The following is a 22,218-nucleotide window of genomic DNA, read 5'->3' on the forward strand; positions in this document are numbered from 1 at the left end:
TCTCAGACCATGGAAAGAACCATCAACACTCAACTCCTACTCTTTTGGAGATTGTCAACTAATAAATGACCTACAGTGTGAACTCCATTAGTCACATTATAGGAGGATCTGTTTATATATGCGAGCAGATCTCCTGTGTGAAAAATTTTGGTGAATCTCAAGTTGCTCCCCTCCACGAAATTTGACTGAACACAGTAACCTCTGTAATTTAAGATGCCAGCTTTCTAACTAAATGTGGTGGTAGATAACTCCTTATCTTCTAATTTTGCAAATAGAGGGAGCTATCCTTTTCTGCTTCCTGTTCATTCTACATATCAGCTATCTACTCAAGCTGACTGCCAATACAATACACCGTTTCGCTAGTGACACTCTGCTGCGCTTCTGATTTTGTGCTAGACATTAACCTTAACATATACTACCCTAAATTTCTATCTCAAAAACATCACCAGTGGAGTTTAGAAAATATTGTCAGTTTCAATGCTAGCAAAACAAATCTCTGCCTTATTTCACACAAACAAGAACACTTTTGATAAAGGCGTTTATTTTTCTTTATCACCTTCCGACTCTATACAAATACGTTTTACCATCGAATATTGCTCTCACATCTGAGATAATATACCTAATATCTCGGTAAAAATTCCGGTTTCTGTGCAGACAAGAGCAGTTAAAACGAGTAATGATCCTTTTGCTCACTTAAGCATTTTCTTTCATAGAAAAGATAGTTACTGCTATTTCCATCTACAAATGCTTCTGCTACGAGGATTATTCTTCAGAACTAACATCAATGGTATCCTGGCAAATTCATTCGTCAGCTATTCAGTACATTCTCTATTGTCCAACCCTTGTAACAACAGCCCTCTGTTAGTAGCGTAGTATACTTTCACTAAACTAACCTCTCGTGGATGAGTTCTGCATGCTCCGTTGGACAAAGCAAAGTTTGTTCTTGAAAGAAGTTGTTACTTATATATAAAACTGAAGAAATGTTTCGAAATATTTGCCTTATATATATATATATACTCGGTCTTTGTAATGTAATAGTAGTTAAAATATGTTAGCGATTATGATAGCGTCTGTTCATCACAAAACATTTGGACCTTGAATATTCTAATGAGAAAAGTCAGATAAATGAATAAGACAAAAATTAAAATTTATCTTTCCATGTCTACTATTGTCCTTCGAAATCACCCTTTACTGTAATGACATCCAATACTTCTGGAGTTAACGAAATTCAACAGTTGCCCTAATATGACGACTTTCTATCCTTTCGAGAAACTTCCCTTTACAACGCTTTTCTCAAATGATTCTATGTTAAAAATCCGAGTGTTTAAGATCACCAGTCGTCACTGCGATTATCGAGTGAAAGAATAAATAACTTTTTTTCTTATTTTCCGATATATACAATGCATAACTAAATCAACGAGATCATTCCAAAGATATTTATAGAGATGTTCATAAGGATCAGAACTCTTTATACTAGGTTTTCATTCTATTTTATTTCAAAGAGTTCGTTTATCTAATCTTCCATATTCGAATAATAAACTTTGATAAAGTAAGTAATATAGTTTTAAATAATTCTCTATGCAATATCTACATTTAACAAAACGTATCAATCTGAGTTTTTTAGCAATAATTTTAACAATTTTACAATATTATTGATATAAATACTCAAAGATAAATATTTGTATTAATAATGCAGTAAACAAAAGTTCAATATTTCACGTATAACGGTCACTTATTTTTGTTTCAGCGAAGGCGTTAAATGGAAAGTAAGAAGGAAGTTGTTGAATCCGACATTCGGCTATGAAATGACCAAAAATTCCCTAGCGGCAGTCAATGAACAATCAGATATACTAATAAAGAAATTAGAAAAAGTTTCAAATTTCGAATGGGTGAACTTCACAAAGTATTCTGAATTATGCGTGTTGGATATTGTGTGCCGTAAGTAATACTTTATGTGTAATGAACGGAAATGTTATGCAGAGTTTTAATTTAATTAATCATTGTTTCACAGTTCAAAATCGTCACCTCACCTTCAAACTTGCTGACCTTTGTTAATCTTGAAAAACCAAACCATGCCGTCATTTACAGTAAATTTTACCAATGAGAATTCAAAAAAATGTAAGTAAATGGATAGCTGCAAACCGATGAATATAGAGTGTATAGATTTTTGTATCAAAACCATAAAATATAAAATTTGGTATCATTGTATGTTATCATTTCACAATTCATCAGCAGTTCCTTTTTTTTCTTCATTCAGTTTTCCGTCTCAGACTGTGATCCTAAAATGGTTTTTCTTCTTTAGTTTTTCTTCTTGGTTTCTCACACACAAACATAAACACATATTATAAGAATGTGATAATTATATTGGGCCAGGTAATGCATAAAAATTGCAAAGGCCTTCGAAGTAGTGCAATATGACAAACTGGTAATTGAATTAAAACAGATGGTATATCCAATATCATCTGTTTTAATTTGAATTGAAGATGGTACATTGAAGATTGGCAATGAAGATCAATTGGCAATATGCAATTGATCTCTTAGCAGTTTGGATTTTGGGGTGTACAATATCACAGAATAGGAAATTCACTAGTGGTGTGATTCTGGGGTATGTTTCGGGTATATTTCTGTTTGTTTTTTATGTAAACGACACCTAAAGGTTGCAAGATAGTATACAGTTGTTTGCAGTCGATGCAAAGATGGGAAAAGTGTGACAAATAGAAAAGGTGTTGTAGCTTTGCAAGAGACCTTGAATAGACTTTGTGAATAACAAGTGTGGGGGGATATCAGTTCAATGTAGCAAACTGTAAGCTTTTACAATTTGAAAAGACAAGATGGGATGTAGAGTCCTCGATTAGAGGGAATATCTTAGAGGAAGTGAAGAAGATGAAAGATCTTGGAGTTATTCTAGATAGGAACTTGAAATGCCGACGATATTTATGCTAAAATATAAGAACAACAACAACAACGAATTATGGCACAGAATCACTGGGTTATAATACGTAATGCACAGAATACTGTCATGCAGAAGTAATGAATTTCTGTGCACAGATTAGGTCACCTGGTTTTCAAAAGAATGGTGAATTTTTGGTGTGAGTTCAGAGATGATTGACGAAATCGGTTCCTGCCTTCTGAATGTTAAGTGAGAGAACTGATTGAGGGAATTCAAATTTTAGCTAGCGAATAGAATGAGGAAAGGGGAACATGATTTTTATATATAAGTTAGTAAGTGTTATCAAATTAATGTCGATGAGATTTTTCATAGAATGGATGGAGACAGTGTTAAAACAAAGAATCATTTCTGGAAGCTGCAGAAGGATAGCGTAAGCCACAGAGAGAGAGAGAGAGAGGGGAGTAGATTTTTTTGTATGGACAGTGGTGGTGATTGGAATGCATTACTTGAAAATGCGTAGAGCGCATTGACAGCGAATTTATTTAAGTGAAGGTGATGAGCTGTGAGCAATGCCTGTGAGAGTGGGATCTTTCAAGATGCATCTCTTGACAACACACAGGTCTGATGATACTATTACCACTAATAATAATACGTTTTGAATATATATGTATGTAATTTCATATTTGAATATATATGTATGTAATTTCATATATATCCAAGTAAAATAGAAATTCAGGTTCTAAATTCATGTTGTATCCACTATACATATATAATTTACCGTCCTAGTTGGCCGAGTGGTTAGCGGATCCCCTATCAAACCAAGAGGCTGTAGTTCGAATTTTGATGTGGGCATGGATGACTGTCTTTAGTTTGGAGATGAATTTTATTTCCCTGTGTGAGACCACAGTCCGTTTATTCGATTCCATGTTTGGTTCCATGTTTGGTCTCTAGATTAGGATTTCCGGACTACGAAAATATAAACAAAAATACAAAATTAATAAAAATAGAAAATCTTCCGTGGGTGTATGCGACATAAACAAAAGAGAAAACCTAATAATGTAGCATTATATTCAATGTCAGATATACGAAGTCTATTTGTTGTGTATTCTGGTGCAAAGGAAGAAGAAATGACGATTTCCTAAACCATGTTTTACTCGAGTAAACGATGATGGAATGCTTTACATGCGATAATGGCTCGATCACACTATATGTGATGCTCTCGTAATGATAATATGGTATTGAGTCGAACTGAGACAACTGAAAACATCATGGGCAATAACCAGTTGAGTTTTCTTTTAGTTGAACGTTCATTATTTGCTTTTACCTATAACATAAGATGATCAGTTTATTAATTTCAAACTACTTAAGCGTTTAATGATCACGTGACGTTTTCACAAGTAGTCACTGAGAACAAACAATCTCTCTCTCTCTCTCTCTCTCTCTCTCTCTCTCTCTCTCTCTCCATATATTTAACCACTTATACCATAAATGGTTTAGCTTTCTTTTGAGCCAAATGTTTTCCTTAGAGCTTGGTAACAAAGTGAGAACACTGATAACACTTGACTTGAATTCACAAATTCTAGAACGAACCATCTGGAAGAGGTGGAGATTTCGTTTACTTCAGATGCATCCTGATTTAATTCAATGTAATTAACTGATAAATGTAAGCTGATAAATTCAGTTCAAATAGATTACAGTTTAACTATATCTTTGCTATTTGCTTTCATACATGATATATTTTTAATTATTTCCGGTATTTAATTTCATTTTATTTCATCCTGCTTTGCACGAGTTCATTTTTATGCTTATCCTAAAAAGATGTATTAATCCTTTATAAATCCTTTATTTTAGCAAATTGAACAGAGTCTTAGTCACTGGGTTTCCATCAATAACAACCTGTCCCCCGTTAACGCGACTTTAATGCACGCACAGATAGACAGGTTCGCAAGACCCAAGGGACACAACCCCTTATTAATAATTACAAGAAATATGTGACAGAATCCCCCTATATATCATGTTATTATGCATGAGGAATTTTAAGATATCATAAACTGTTCTTTGTGTTTATTGCAGTGCGGAATATAGAGATAATATGAATGACAAATTTACTAAGTGTCAGTTACTTAGCTGTTGTACAACGTCTCAAAGCTATACTTTCTCATTGTACTGGTTTCATTCACTTAAGAGAGAGAGAGAGAGAGAGAGAGAGAGAGAAAGAGAAATTGAAACAAATACTACTACAAATTTCATAATTTAACAGACTTCGATAGTCCTTTAGGGAATATTTTATTTGCTTTATCTGAATATCATTGATGCCTCCTAAAATCATCTCATTATTAAAACAATCCAGCCAAAGTATAACGTTTTCCAAATTCCAGAGAATTATATATATTTGCAACATAAAATGACCTCAGAGGGATTTGAACCAACACACTACGAAGCCAGAAGTTTGAAGAGGAAGTACTCTCCACTCTGCCAGTCCAGACATGTTAGTTAGAATGCAAAATTACTATATAAATCCTCTTCTATCTTTAATTGGTCCACTTTATTACATATAAAATATATTTATTATATAGTTTATATTATATTTCAGTAATTATTGCAATGATGAATTGTACTGCAATGATTGTGGTAGCTACTAATGATTATTACGTTATAATTTTCTTCAAGAAATAAACAGATTTTTCTTCTGTAGAAACTGCGATGGGAATTCAACTTGAAGCACAGAAGAATCCTTCGAGCAATTACGCAGTTAACATAAAGAGGTAAATGTGTCCAAAGTATACAACTTCTCATTCTTACACACCTTAATAACTACATTTATAGTAAAACGCATGCATAGCATTAGGATTCCATAAATTATGCTTAACACAGAATATCAGAACAACTGAGGGGCTTTCAAATGAATATGTTAGTGTCAACACAACACAATATGGATCTTCACAAAGTGGAATGGAATAATCAACGGACCGCAGAAAGAAAAATGGGTTTGCTCTTAATATCGTCTTCAATAAATGAGTTTCGCTTAAATTACTACTTGCAAAAACAACTGGAATTCTCTCTCTCTCTCTCTCTCTCTCTCTCTCTCTCTCTCCCTCTGCATTACTTCCTCTAAAAAAACATTGTCCACACAAATGAGAAAGCCATTAAGGGACAAAATGCAGAGTACGTTTCTCGAATGAATAAGAAGCTTATGGATATTATGTCTAAATGTTGAGATAATTCGGCCGACCGTTGAGCTCAAGACTCTGGGAGAAACAAAGAAACAGTATACGTAAAAAGCCAAGATCGATATTTTACTGGATATCGATAAGGAAGGAATTTTAAAGCTTATTTTAACAAATTTTAAACAAATTTGTCCACGGCATAAAATGTTCATCATACTGTAACAAGGAAGATGAGTTATCATACTGCCACTCAAGAGAAGGAAATGAGATAGCATTATGTCTACAGCAAAATAAATATCGCGACAGGGATCTAATCAATATGTTGTTTACGTATTGCTGTCATTACTTTATCAATAAACATAAACAGCCGAAGAAACAACTTTTTAACAATTTACAGTTGAACAGCCATCATGAAGGTTGTTTCCTTTGTAAACAAGATTCGAAACCGTCTTATCTCAGAAATTTAATTTGCAATTCAAAGATCTGTGGGTTGCTTTCCCACAAATCACATTTGGTTTGATTTGAATTGAGTCCTACCAAAATAACTTATGATAAGAGTATTTAATATCATTTTCGTATGACTTTAAATTCATGCATGACTAGATGATTTGCTTGTTTTGCAGATTCCACAATTTACACAAGGAAACCTGTTGGAGAAATAAGAAAACAATGTACGTAAAAAGTCAAGATCCGTATATGGGCATTCGGATCCCAATCTTCCAAATCGAAGATCAGCTTTGTGCTTTCATAAGAAGATTTTTGAAAGTGCCCCTCATATCGGACAAACTGGTAAGAGGAAAGTGCATCAGTCAACAGACATATAATTCCGTCTTATTCGTATCTTTGAAACATCCTTCTGCATAGGTTTATATAATCCTAGATCTTCAGGATACACGTTGTCCGATTTTTTTCTCATTCTATCCATTTGTCTTCGCATTACAGCGATCGGTATTTTAAGTTTTTTAAACTTTGGCGTGGGATACATAAAAATACTTCTACGCATTTTTGAAATTCAGGGATTTCCAGGAGATCAAATAACAGAAACTCTTCAGTTTTTCACATGATGCCAAATATTATTCAATTTTTCGAGTTTGTTCCCGATTTCTTTTCAGTAAAATAGACTAAAGGTTATCAACTTGATATGAAAGAAAACAATGAATCTTTACTCAATATCTCAACTTTGAGACCTTGATTTTTTAATCTGCATTAAAATTTACTATCTGTGTCAGATATTAACAACGAATAGCTGAAAAAGGAAAGCTCCATATATAAAATAAATATTATGTAAAAGTATAAAGAAAGTGATTTGTTTTCTTTGAATTGATTTGAGCAGATTGTACCACAATCTGTTCAAATAAATTTCTCCATTAGGTTTTGATATTAGATCATTTCTCTGCAATTCTACACTAACAGTAATGTGTTCATTTGCATACAGGTTAGAAGGATTTATCATTGAGAGAATGTTGACACCGATGTACTGGAATAAATTTATCTATTCGCTGTTTTCTACAGGAAAACGTTACTACGAAAGTGTAAGAATTTCGGACGAGTTTGTAAAAGGGGTAAGTGAATTGATAAAACAAAAATAAAGCCCATCAACTAATAATAATTTCATTTAAACTGAACTTTCTATTCTGGAATATAATTATTATATAACTTCATATAGATATCTTTATTAAGTTTTAAAGCTAATTTCATCGCTGCTAGATTTATAAAATCTGAAAAAGCAACGACTGACTGCAGAATCAGGTTATTCGAAAGCATCAGAAGATAGGTTAGCAGGTCTTATACGGGGGTGCAAGGAATTCTACTCTCGGAAACTTGGAGTTTTAATCCCCACAACAGAAAAAATAGACAGAAGAATACAGGCAATGTACTGATAAAATAATAGCCTCATAACCTCGGTATAAGACCTCTTATCTCATTTTCATTTCGAGAACCACCTAAAATAATCCCCAAGCAGGAGATACGTCCACGAGATACAGAAAGCTGGTGCAATTCATTCTCTCATTCCTACAGGGTCTTAATCTCCCAAGACCTTCCAAGTATCCATGGATTTCATAACCATAATTACAGATAAGGTGGTTAAGCTATATGCCAATAAGAATGCTGTTGGCGGCAAATTGCGTGTGTTCTACTGGCTAAATTCCCTTCCTCCGAATAAAAAACCGGGTTTATACATACACGCATACATACGTATATATCGGCTAACAAGCCTATTACCCGGATTTGAGCATAATATGATTTACATCATTTACAAGGCATAACAATATTCATTTGCGAAACGAGACAGAACAATTAAAGAAACATGGCAGTGCTGATATCGTGGTCTTGTTTTTTGTAATTGTGGTATGTTACGATTTATTATTTATAAAAATAAAATAATTAAATGTAAAAAAAAACTTATTCCAGGCAAGATTCATTATTAATTATTTAGAAATAGTTATAAAAATACATAAAAATGTTAACGCTATCAATTTAATCCGTAATGATAAATGAGAAATCACGACAATCATCTTCAAGAATTCTTGAAGATGATTGTCGTGACGTATAAAGTTCAACTTAGAAAATTAACTTTTTTTTTCTTACATACAATTCTCAACAGAAATTCCCTTACTCACAGTCACGTCCCACTCTAATCAGTATGGAGAAGGCCCAAATTACTCACAGTGTTTTTTTTTTTTTGCCATAATTAATGTATTCCTTAATTTGATCAAATTCAAGATAAAGCTTGAATAAAAGTGGAACTGATGTTCTTTATAGCAACTAATTTGATACCTATACCAGCCTCAGAATTAGAAACCTTTATGCAGATGTCCGTAAACTCCCCATACGCACCAAATATACAAAATACTTGGTCATGTGCGTCACCTCGTGTTCTAGGTACCTGTTTAAAAATGCTGCTGGTCAGTAATCAACAACAGTGTTAATCACAATGGGGAAAAAAATATTTTTCATACATCGATAAATGGCTAGTTGTCGGTGCCCATCTGGCTGGAACCAGGAATCTGAAAACAGGAGAGCTGACTGCTCTCTTTCAGATGAGAAAAAGAGGATTCGCAGTCTAAGAGGCGTAACTGTGGTCTTACGACCACAGTTTCGCCTCTTAGACTCTCTCTCTCTCTCTGACAGAAACTCTGCCAGGAACAAGATGAGAAGGCTTGTCAGGACAAACAGAACTTACTTGTGCAGTAATTGATCGAAGCATTTAATGAATGCTGTTGTTTATACATATCTCACTTAACTATTTGCAGGGAATTGAAGAGGATTGGTATTCGCAATCCCATGCCTCTACAGAAACCACTGATTTCTGCGAAGAACCGGGAAATTCATCTCTAGTGGAGTCAGGAACACCGTTACTGAAACGGTAAAAAAAAAAAAAAAACGTCAAGTGGGCCGACAAGTCATGTTACACTTTGTTATGTACCGACAGTAGGCAGAGGATTTGGTGCAGACCCATGAAGCAATGAAATCAGCTCGCTTTGCGAACACAGCTCAAGGTTTTGGAATTATGGTGTGGGGCATGTTCTGTTAGTAAAGAACGAGTCCGCTGATATTTCTCGATTATCAGCTATCCTACAAGGAATATTTAAACATTGTTGCCGATGAAGTCTATCCTGCAATACTGACTTTTATTCAGAAGGTGACAGTTGCTTATGGGGCTACTGTCCATCGCGCAAAAATGGTTCAGTAGTAGGCCAGCCAGCATGAGAGCGACTTCGACCATCATCCCAGGCCACCATATAGAAAAACAGATCCGGAATAAAGTCCTTGTTGATGTAATCCAACGCCGTGTACAATCTATACAAAACCGCATATGTTTGTACTGTAATTCGGGCTAAAGAAGTTCAACACGGTATTAAATAAACGTTTCTAATTCATTGACCAGTATGCGTATAATCAGGATTGCCAGATGAAAACAACAGCTTATGGTAAAATTTAAAGAAAATATGGCCAAAGATATGAAATGATTGAATTGTGTGAATTAATATACCAACAATTAAGTGTGCATAAATTATGCCTATATATTCGATTACGTATCATCAAATATACTTTTAATTAAACTTAAAATACTTACAGTATTTTAAGTTTTTTACCAGCACTTCCTCAAGATGTTGAATATCTTGTTCTTCTTTTTCTGCAGTTGAGTCGTAAAGGGTTTTGCTGTTGTGAATTTGTCGCATTTCGGCAGTGTATTTAAAGTTTTGGCAGCACATATTGTTATCATTTAAGAATGAACGGATTCTTCCAATTGAATTCAGCACTTTAATTTGCATCCTGTTTCTGGGTTTAGTTTTGATAGATGTTACATAAGAAAAACTTCTTTCAAGTGTTGCGTTACTTGTTCACACGATAAGGCATGTTAGGGCATAATTCGACAGTTCTTTAAAATTGTTGTGTTTGGATACTGCTTGCCAAAATTCTAAAGCTTCCTCAGGGATTCCATCTAGTTTTAAGTTTTCTTCTTCATTCCACGTAACAAGGCTAATTTTCTTGGTCTTCGACTACATCAACATCGTTTATTAGGGGGGAAAATGGCAGATCAGAAAATGTTCCCTTTTCTTTTTGGCTTAGAATAACAGCAGGATTTAAAAGTGACAGACCTTTAAATATAACAGCTGACTCAGACAGCCGTTTGTTCGCTTGATTCAACGAGTCTTGAAGCATGGCTTGGCACATAAATTTCAGAGACTGTATTTTATGATTTTCTTGTTTCATATTAGGAGAAGTGCTAAAGCTGATGAGGTACGTACTAATTTCTTGATCAAATTTAATTCCAAAGTCTACATTTTTCTACTATTTTGCATGTTCCATTTTCGTTCTACATCCTTTGATAAAGACTATGTGCGTAGTTCTTTGTCAAGATCGTGAGGATCAGCATAGGTTTGCTGGAACAAAACATTAAGCCTTTCGAACTCTTTAACAATGGGAGTAGCAAATACAAAGTAAAAATAATTCATCCTATCTTGTAACATCTCTTTTATCAACCATGCCGTATACCTTGTATCCTGACCTGCAGATTGTTCACAGCAGGTGAAGTAGGCAATTAATTCTTCCCAATTTAGCAGTATATTATTGAAGACTTTACATCTCACTAACTACCTTGTCTTGGACAATCTCATAAATGGAAGGGGTGCATCTCGTTCCTGGTCATCTTCAACTGCTGAATTCATCACTTTAAAAAGAGCATTAAAATCGTCTCTTCTCATATTGCTATTTGAAAACCACGAAGGAATTTCAGTCAAAATGAATCCAACATTGGATGGCATCTTTGAAAATGCATGCTGTATACAAATTGCCAGAGAGTGGCAAATGGACTTCATTTGAATACAGTTCGGATTTTCATTTCTAATACTTGTCCACAGGGAATTGTTACTTCCAACCATAGCAGAAGCACCATCACTAGCAAACCCAATACCGTTCTTAAGAGTTTGATTATATGAAGCTAACACTTCTGAAATTTTATTAAATAAAACCTCCGCTGTTTTCTCTACAACAGGTATAAGACCCAAGAAAGCTGATTGAATTATGCAAAAAATGCTCTTGTATTGCAATATCTGTAGATTCATCTACTAGCAATATATACGTTTTACCTCCTAAATCATGCTTCAGTTGCTCTTTCAATGAAGCAGCAATTGCATTTTCTATAATTGCAACACATTTGGTTCTGTGCAGTTTAATGCCACCAAGAACACTATTTTGGCAATGTTTCTTAACTACTTCACCTATATGATCTACAGCACGAATTGAGGAATGACATGCTATTGCAAGGCTAAGTTCTATTTCTGCTTGTTTTTCATGGTCATTCATGGAGGATTTGATAACTTAATCTAGAGTTGTTTGTGATGTACTGGGAGATTTATATTGGTGTTTCTTTGATTTTTTGTGAACAGATATGTTATAAAGTTTTGGATGCACGTTAGTTTTGCAATACGTGCAATATGCATGTTGTCCATCATAAGATTTCAGCCACAAATATTTTACTTCTCAATCTTTTTTTTATATTTTCTTCCATCTCTGTTATAACTTTTGTACTCAAGCATTTTAAAGGGTTTGAAAAAAAAAAAAATCTTAATTCAGAAAATGAAGAAACAAAAAAAAACAAATTATAGATAACAGTATTACAATTTTTTGCAGTACAAATATTAATATGACACAGCAAACACCAATCTAGTAAAGGGAGAATAATAAAAATATAAGCAAGATAAAGATCGAGTTTATAAACGATATTAAAAAGTTATTCATTAATTATACTAATATCACTTAATTACCATTCTTACGAAACTGAACATATCACTTGCATATTGTCACAACGCAGGTAAAGGTATGCAAAATATTCCATATAATAATGCATAAGATTTGAAATCTTTGTAAAAATGGCCAAATTAGTGGCCATATTTGCATAAATGACCACCTAATTTTTTCATGGCCCTAGAGTTCAAAAAAGTGCCAAATGTTTGAAATTTGGCTATGAAATGGCCAATCTGGCAACCCTGTGTATAATCGCAACTTTTCTTCCGTGTAACTTTACAATTCTTTTGTGGTTTTCGTTTTTCAGGTAATTGATCGAAAAAAGAGGGCGTATCAGAAAACGGAACTGACGATCGCTGAGAAATGTGATTTTCCAGAACTGACCAATACAAGCCAAAAAGTTTTTCTGGACTGTTTATTGAACCTACATATCAAACAAAATGTTCTTAATATTGAAGAAGTCACTGAAGAAACTCATACGTTTATGTCAGCGGTAAATATATTATCTTATTTTATTATTACATAAGTATCTGATAAATAAGATGAGTTAGACGCAATGACTTGTTTTTTATTAGAGGGGATTAATAATCCATTATTACTACTAGATTAATTGAAGTAATGTAATCATTTTGCTTATATATAACAATATTTTTTATTCTTGTAATAAATTTAACTTTTCAATTTTTCCATTATTCAGGGTTTCGCCACAACATCAACTAGTATCGGCTGGTGCCTCTACTGTATAGGACTGTATCCAGATGTGCAGGACAGACTTGAAGAAGAATTACGGAGCATTTTTCAGGATAACATGACACGAGAGATCATTTTTGACGATCTCAGAAAAATGAAGTATTTAGAATGCGTAATAAAGGTAGACATTTATGCCAAAAAAAATCTGTAGTTATCATTGTAATATTAAAATTCACTATGTGCGCCATAGGTACTCAGAGAAATTTTAAGAAACCAGCTTGCGCTACAAAAGCAAGTAATCTGAGATATCAACTTTCATTTTTCTTCGTTAATGGATTGCATTCAGTTCAACTTAGCGATATATGTCCATTATGTAGTAAAGTTAAAAAAAATTTGAAATGTAAATAGATCGGAGTCTATTGCTATTCAGAAATCAAATTTTAAATAAAGTATTTTAAAAGCAGAAATTCTAACTAAAACTCCTCAATTTTATTTTTACATTAGATGTAATCGTTCGCTTAGTTTTTAAGTATTTATGTTTGGTCAGCTAGTTAGGACTTACGACCGAAGCAACTATAGCTGTCATTATATTATAGATATTCTTTGCGGGTTTTGCTTTGGTTGATACGTCAATTTGAGTAAAAAAAAAGGTGCGTTTCTGAGAGAATTTTCCTCCAGCATTTGCATGAGTACCGCTACGTTCTTTACAGTTCCAGGCAGCAACTGAACTTGCTTCTCTTCGACATACAATTTTTCTTTCCGATATATCATTACTATAAGTCATACTACCGACAATTAATTAGAAATGCTTCATAATCCGCCCGGTTCTCTAAAATAAACAACATGCGACATCTTGCTAATAACCGTACAGGTTATTGTAATGTTTCCAAAATATTCCTTTTCAATTTTATCAAAATGTTGCTTCTTTGACCAAAACCTCTAACACTCAACCATACTCGTATAGAATAAGTTCTAAAATTTTCATGGATAATTCTGACAAACAGATCATCCGAGTGTCAGTCAGTTTCGAAGACTTTCTTCAGTTTAAAAGGTATGAGTTCGAAACCTGTCGAGAACTCAAAGACATTTAATGAGAACTTTTCAATAGAAGCTGAGTTAATCTATCTCATGTGGTAGTAGTGGCAGGGTTTTCTCCCAAAAACCGGTTTACTTATCCCTTACCTAGGCCAGAAGAATATAGATGTCAAAACAAAGATCTGAGATCTGTAAACTGAACGGATTATTTTTATTTAACTCTGTCAATTGCATGATATATTTAATATATCATGGAATCAGATATAACTATTTCTTCTTTTGAACATACATTTAAGATATATTGGATCGGATATAAATATAGTCCGTTTCAGTTACAAAATTATAAAACAAAAACATATTCATCTAGACATGTAAATACAAAAAAGAAAAAAAAAACATAATTTTATTTTCATATAGAGAGGGGAGTATATACCTTTCAGGAGATCATTACAACGTCGTCAGTTTACCCAGCTGAATATTTCTGCTATACTTTCAAGTATTCATATATATCAAGTATATTAAATATCCACACTCTAGTTAATTCACAGTCAGAGGCCAATCAGCTCATGTAGGGTTTTATTCTACACACGTGGAGAATAAAAACCGATATTAAAATTAAAGAAATGTGATTGAATTCTTGTTGTTAAGAAACACTTCCACCGATTCATAGACCCACCTCGTAAGGGCATGTCACCGCCAGTCACACCTGTTCTTGAACTCATTCGCACCACATGCTGTGAGCACCTCCAACATCAGTTCACTCCAATTATACACCACGAGAAAAAGAAAAACTCCCCTTCTTCTTCACGTTTATTCTAAATTTTATGGATGCACTCTCGTCCTTTCCCTACTCTCTAAAATTAAAAAAAAAAAAACCATCTGCAAGGCTTTGTAAAGGTAAAATTGATTCCTTATCTTTATATATTTCGTTTCAGCATTGCGATTGTACTCTGAATTGTATTTCAAATCCATTCTATACAACCCTTTGACGTCCTACCTACCAAACCTCCAGGAGCCCTAGCGCGATCATTTTGATCTAGAATAATCCTACCAATATAATGTGATATTAGATATCATGTCACAATAAAGACATGGCATTACGTTTACTAACATTGAAATGATGCCCACAATTCCAAACCTTTCAATCATTCTTTCGAGTGTTGCATATCAGACAGAACAAAGACTACCCTGCCTAATTTTGTATCATCCGCAAATAGCTGTGACCTCTGTCAAATCCTTTCCAATATAATGTACAGATTGAATAACAATTTTATGGGCTGATCCTTGTGGTACAGCAATGGTTACTTTAAATCCTGAGACCTTCCTTCCCCAAAAAACAGTTTTTGATATTTTTCAGTCAGCATCCTTTTATCACGCTAATATTAGGGGACAATCCCAAACTCTACAGTTTATACAAGAGCGTTCTATGCTGTATTCTGTCAAAAGCCTTAGTAAAATCCAAAAGTATCCTTGTGTATTCCCTTGACTAACTCAACCGTATCATTATTCTAGAATATGTGCAAGTTGCTGAAACAAGATCTTCCCTTCTTAAATCCAATCTTTAATTTCAAGGTAGAGATTTTCTATCAAATCTAATTCTGTATGAGAGCTAACCAACTTTGCCAAACTTTTTACCAGATATACTACTGATAGATTATCCGTTTGTTATATCAGTCTTTGCACCACCCTGTCCAATGGAATTATCATATATTTTCCCACTCCTCTTGAACATTCCCTGTTTTGAGACTCAAATTACATGGTCAAAAGAAGAGCCAGTTCACTTGAACATTCTTTTAGCATCCATGCTGTTGTCCCATTAGTCCATATTTCCAAATGACAAATTCTTATTCAGCTTGTGCAACAGTTCTTGTACCTCCTTTTCACACAGCTGAGGAGATATACAATGAAGAGATAGCAGTCAGCAGTGAGCTCAATGTTGCAAACAACAACCTGATAGCCATCAACAACTGAGTGCTCATTAGTTGGAAAAGTTCTTCTTCTGCCATCCGGATACCATCTACACTCAGCGGAGTTCTCTTTTATATTCATTCTTTCTTTTTCTTGAAGCATGCCGAGAGATCCAGTTTCTTTTCTTATTCATACCACTTCATTCGAACTCTGTTTATTTTTCGAACTATAGTGACGCATTCTGATGCATTACACCAAGTTAAGTATTTCTTAAAGGCTCTGCATGTAATGTCAATTTTCTTCCCATCCAATAACCGACTCTCACAGCTTAGAATCCAGCATACTCCTGAGCTGCTCATGGCTTCTCCCTTTGTAGTTCAGCATGTAAACGTCTCTGAATGGAACATTAAATACTTATACACTTCTCGAGTCATTACCGCGTTATCATGGTCAGCAACCTTGGACATAATAGATAAGTCATTAACTGAAATCTCCATTACGACTATAATCAGAACTTGCACTTTTTGACCTGGAGTTCCTTCTGTCGCATGCTGATTTATGAAGTTATATAGCAAGAATGTATCATTTCATGTGTTCAAAAAGTGAACTGTACAATTTTGACTAATTTCATTCTTACAAGTTAATATTACTATATGTTATAAGTTTATATACAAAACACTTTACTCCCCAGTGCATGTTAATAACTATGATTTGTCTGTTCAAAAGGAAACAATGCGAGTGTATCCCACTGTACCGCTGGTTGCAAAGCACCTTGAAGATGATATCGAGTATGGTAAGCATGTCTTTCTTCTTTCACTAAAGTGTAAAATACACAAACTTTCTGTGCATTCTTGTAATCATTTATAATAATAATATAATGATCTTTTCACGAACATCTCGATTTAACAAAATACCAAACTGTTAAATTAAATTCAAATAGGAGCTAAAATCATATTTATGTATTGTGTTCTCAGAATAGCATGACAGTTGCTTCTCTTTCTTAAATTTGTCAAGTTTACAATTTTACTTTAGTGATGAAGAATTATATGAATTGCGTTTTCGTTATTTTAATATTTCTCTTTTCTAAATAAGAAATCTGTACACTTAATTTCTAAATTTTGATTATTATTAATTTAATAGATAAAAATAATAAGTTCAATTCACTATTTTAACAAAAGTTTAAATGTCATATATAAGAATCATAAACGAAAACCATGGTATATCTAAAAAGAAATTTAAATTCAAGTTTCTATTCTGTAATATTGCTATGCTGCAAGATGACTGACTACGCGGTTATATCGTAGAGTACCTGTAAAGTCTTTTGTTGCACTTTTACAATATTTATTAAAATTAAATCGAGAATTTCATTTACAGATTGGTATACTAGTGAAGGTTAGGATGCGCTTGTATGAAGGCAATAGGATTAAGACGGATTGAAAAATGTCAAGGCTAAAAACTGTTCGACTAAATTTCTTAATAAAAATACACTAGTTGGTCACGACAGAGGTATAATCATTAATCATAGTACGTAGTGTGCATTGTAGACACAAATAACAAACTAATCTTTGCTAACCAAAGCTTTATAATCACCTTTTTGAGGTTATTGTGCTTTTTATTTCCTTTCGTATTACAGACTTATGAAAGCTGTAACCAGTCTGTAATGCGGAAAAGATTTTAAAAGATAGCATACCGTTTTACTATTTTCTATTTTACAAGGAAGTTTTACAATGTAAGATGAAGAATATACAAAAGTGATAATCGCAAAACTCATCATATTCCATTTAATAATCATTGAGATTTATTTACATAATGCGATTTCGTGGGGTTAACAAAAACAAAATATAATTAGTTCTACAATACTAATTCATGAGGATTTTTGTTTTTCATATTGACGTAAGAATAAAGTATTTGATGAAGCATGTTCATCAAAGTCACATTGAGGAAGAGACCTTCCTCGTAAGGAAAACGGAAACTTTATTCATAAACTTGTCTTACGAATAACGTTTTGATGTTGAACAGATTTTGACACGTATCTTGTTTGAATGACATCGATGACTCTACATTTAAAGTAACTCGTTTTCCCTGTACACAGGTTATGGCAGGAGAAAAAGTAGATAGCTTGGAATAGAATAATAATAATAATATTTGTATTGATCTCTAAAATATTTATATATGTTATTTATATATTTACCTAAAATATTTATATATTTAAATAATAATATATATAAATATATATTTATGTATGTATTTTTAAAATAATTGAATGACATAAACCGAGAGTGAAGGAAAAATGTTTAATAAAATCACACGACTAGTTTCCGCTTTTACAGCCTTCTTCAGGTGTTTTCATAAAAGAAAAGAATAAAACATTAAACATTGAAGATAAAAACTGTGAACAGTACAGGAAAGTCACTATACATATTTAAAGTGAAAACGTTGTAATTAACGTATTCAAAGCTGTTCCTTCGTTGTCCACATTATTATGTGAGTGCGTGCGTATAGCATCTCGTGAGCGCCATTATCTGATCACAGCAGAATGACAGTCTGGGAGGTTGTAGCTTATATTATTATTTAAATGTACAGAGTTGAGGGTGATTTCTCTAGATTTTACTATTTTTCTCTCCAATTCGTCATGGGCAACGGAAAATTTTGTTATATCTATCCCAAAGGATTGATTGACTATGGTTTCATCATCAGAATCGGCCGAAAAAAGGATATGGCTGGATAAAGCACTGGCACCTATTCTCTTTAAGTGATGTCCCTCCTCTGCTCCTCCATAGGCAATTTAATAGAATGATCTGTCTGGACAAAGTAAGGAATGTCGCAGTCACACAATATCTTGTGAACACTGGGATAATTTATGTTGTGATGGCTGGGCTTTTGGACGGCTCACTAGAGAGCGGATCTTAGGAAGCGGAGTGAATAAAGTTATAATTTTATATTTTTTGAGAACCTTGGCTAATTTTTGTGAGACTGAGCTTATGTATGGTATAGATATATTGCCTGTAACATTTTTAATTTCTTCAATATGGCGACTAGGAGGATTAAATAGGTATTTTTTTAGCAATTGTTTGAGAATAACCATTCAGTCTGAAAGTAGATCTAAGAAAATTCATTTCTTTATGAAATTCATCTGGGTAGTCAAAAACAGAACGAGCTCTATGTCCCAAAGTGGAAACAATTCAAAGTTGCTAAATAAGGAAATGATGGGACTGACTATGGAGATATCTATAGATGTGTGTAGGTTTTCTGTACTTCAAAATTTTAAGTTTATTTTCAGAATAACGGGTCAGTTTCACATCTAGGAAAGGAAGGGAACCATGAGTTTCAAGCTCATCCGAGAATTGGATATTCGGGTGTTGACTGTTGAGATGTTCAAGGAAATCCAGGAGAGAATCATGTCAATGGCTCCAAATGAGGAAAATATCGTCTACATATCTTTCCAAATTCCAAATTATATTGCTGCTAAGGAATAGGAAGAGATAGCTTTTACTTCAAAATCTTCAAGATAAATGTTGGCAAGTACAGGAGATAAAGGAATGCCCATTGCTAGACCATGAATTTGCTTGTAGATGGTGTCCTGAAATCTAAAGTATCCAGATTAGATGCAAAGAGTAAGTAAGGGTAACATTTTTTTTTAGATAACTTATCTTTGATTAGTGTCAGGACTTCATCTGTAGGAACATTTGTAAACAAGGATACTATGTCAAAGCTAGCCATGATTTCATTTTCCTGAACAGTAATATTCTTAATGTATGATACAAAAGCCGCAGAGTTGTTAATAAAAGACCAAGCCTTGACAGAAAAATATTTAAGGTATTTTGCGAGATATTTTGAAAGGTTGGATATTGGTGAATCAATGCCTTCCACAATGGGACGAAGTGAGTTATTTTCCTTGTGGATTTTGGGAACTCCATATATGCGTGAACTGAGTGGATGGAGAGAGCGAAGATAAAGGAGAGTGTATCCAGACAGTTCAGAAGTTGTTTTTAATAAATTGTTGGTACGATTTTGAAGTTCACGAGTGGGATCTCTCTCAGGAATTGAGTAAGTGTTACTTTGTAGTAATTCAAGCATCTTATTTTTATAATCTTTAATGTTAAGTACAGCTGTGGCATTTCCTTTATCTGCGGCAAAGATAATAATATTTCTGTTGTTTTTCAAACTCTTAAGAGCCTGTCGTTCCGACGAATAAATGTTATCTGTGGGTGGTTTTGTATTGTTAATTATGAAGATGGATTCAATACGGAGAAGTTTTGCATCTTGTGAAGGGAGGAAGGAAGCGTCTTTTTCTATCTTGGTGAGGAGTGATTCTCTTGGGATAGATATTGGAGAAGGAATAGCATTTAAACCTTTGCTGAGGACACTTTTTTCTGCATCTGAAAGGATGTGAGATGATTTATTAATTACAACTTTATCAGGGTTGATGTGGGGTTTCGAGAATTTCAGGTTATTTTTACTCTTTTTAGTGTTTGAAATTTTCTAATAAGTTTTAATTTGCTGTTATATTGGATTTCGGCTGCTGGAGACTCACTACGCATACTACAGAGATGCCAACTTTCATTGTCTAGAGATTCTTCAAGTATTTGAGATAATGTACTTTTTTGGCAAACAAAAAAGCAAGAGTACTTTTTGTGTCGAATGTTCTTTCAGCAGGAAGGTCTAACTTTGCTTTGTGATATATTCTTTTGTTACGTTCCGAAGTAATATTCTCTTTAAAAGATATAAATTTAGGAAAGACTGCATGGAATTTACAGCGTTTCAGAAAGACTAACCTGCTGATGTTCAGTCCTATATTTTTCAGTGTTTTGTTGAAGTTTCTTTTGTTATTATTAAGAGAGGCTTCGACATGAAGGCTATAGATGCACTGAGATTGATTTACTCGGTTGTTAAACATATTTTTTAAAAGAATTGAATGACATAAACCGAGAATGAAGGAAAAAGGTTTAATGGAATCGCACGACTAGTTCGGCCTTTCAGCATTCTTCAGGTGTTTTCATAAAAGAAAGGAAAAGATATTAAACATTGAATATAAAAACTGTGAACAGTACAGGAAAGTCACTATACATATTTAACATGAAAAAGTTATAATTAACGTATGCAAAGCTGTTCCTTCATTGTCCACAAAACTCATCTCCAGAGCGCCAGTATATGATCACAGCAGAATGACAGTCTATTGTAAATATATATATATATATATATATATATATATATTTACAATTCTTGATTGAATGCATTTAAGTTCTGTAGTTGTGTTAAATATATTTTTTTTATTTATTTTAAATGGAAGTAGGATGAAACTTGATACATTTGATATCTAATACAAGCGCAGGATAAGAGAAATTCACATCCACATTTACACGATAATTTGGAATGCCATAAACTGATATAATGTATTTCATTAAGTTTGTTTGTAAGGTGGGTAATTTTCTTCTCCGTAGTATGTCCTTAAGGCTCTTTTCAGGCTGTTGTAGTTTGTAAGGTTCTTGTATGTAAAAGATAGTTTATTTAGCATATCTGGCTATAGACGCTTCGAGTGGCTTTTCCGTAGTGAGTATTATATTTATGTGATGTAGATGTAGTCTGAGGTCTGATTATACAGTATGCATTTCTGACTCTCCTGTGGTTGTCATCAAAATAATATTTTAGCACAGCTGCATAGTGAAATAAGTGTTTTCTGTGAATATTTTATGTTCTGACATTGTAGTATGTATAAAGCTGGTATCGAGTTTTTTTTTTTCACTCAAAAGTTCAGTTTTATCATTTTGTACTGTAATGATATTAATCTATGTAGTTTGTAGTGTGCATAGAAAGCATACGCTGTTATAGCATATCTAAGCATATTTTGACACAGTGATTAGTATATTAGTTTTTTTAAGTCTGTATCTTTTAGCCTGTAGAGTTTGCTAGATATTGTTCGGAGTTTTTTTTTGTAAGTGACCTATGTGGCTATTCCAGTTCATATCTGCATCTAGGTAAATTGCAAGGTTGAAACATCACTGGGTTTGAAACAGGTTTCAACCTCAGTTTTGTAATTATGTTTGCATTTTCAAACAATCAAACTAATGTTTGATATTAGTTTGATTGTTTGGGAAAAAAATATAATTTAAGTATTAATATACCGACAATCTAATATTTTTGATAGACTGCTTTTGATTATTAGTATAAAAGAGAAAAACATATATATATATATATATATATATATATATCACAATTCAAATTCTTGATTTTCAAAACAAATTAATATCTGTGGTTTAGGGTTTAGGTTTTTGCTTC

At 33.4% G+C, this 22,218-nt stretch overlaps 1 protein-coding gene across 1 annotated transcript in view; it reads left to right on the plus strand.

Moving 5' to 3' along the window:
- Positions 1-22,218, plus strand: part of LOC150099573 (cytochrome P450 4V2-like) — a 39,765-nt gene that overhangs the window by 12,504 nt on the left and 5,043 nt on the right. The window contains exons 3-8 of the mRNA XM_090403462.1: positions 7,493-7,619; positions 9,312-9,424; positions 10,782-10,803; positions 12,617-12,802; positions 13,007-13,171; positions 16,669-16,735. Of these exons, the coding sequence (XP_090259588.1) occupies positions 7,493-7,619; positions 9,312-9,424; positions 10,782-10,803; positions 12,617-12,802; positions 13,007-13,171; positions 16,669-16,735 (680 nt within the window). The remainder of the gene's footprint in view (positions 1-7,492; positions 7,620-9,311; positions 9,425-10,781; positions 10,804-12,616; positions 12,803-13,006; positions 13,172-16,668; positions 16,736-22,218) is intronic.

Source organism: Typopeltis vanoorti, chromosome 14 (assembly GCF_054136105.1).
Source record: "Typopeltis vanoorti isolate ZY-2024b chromosome 14, IOZ_Tvanoo_1.0, whole genome shotgun sequence".
Lineage (NCBI taxonomy): Eukaryota > Metazoa > Arthropoda > Arachnida > Uropygi > Thelyphonidae > Typopeltis > Typopeltis vanoorti.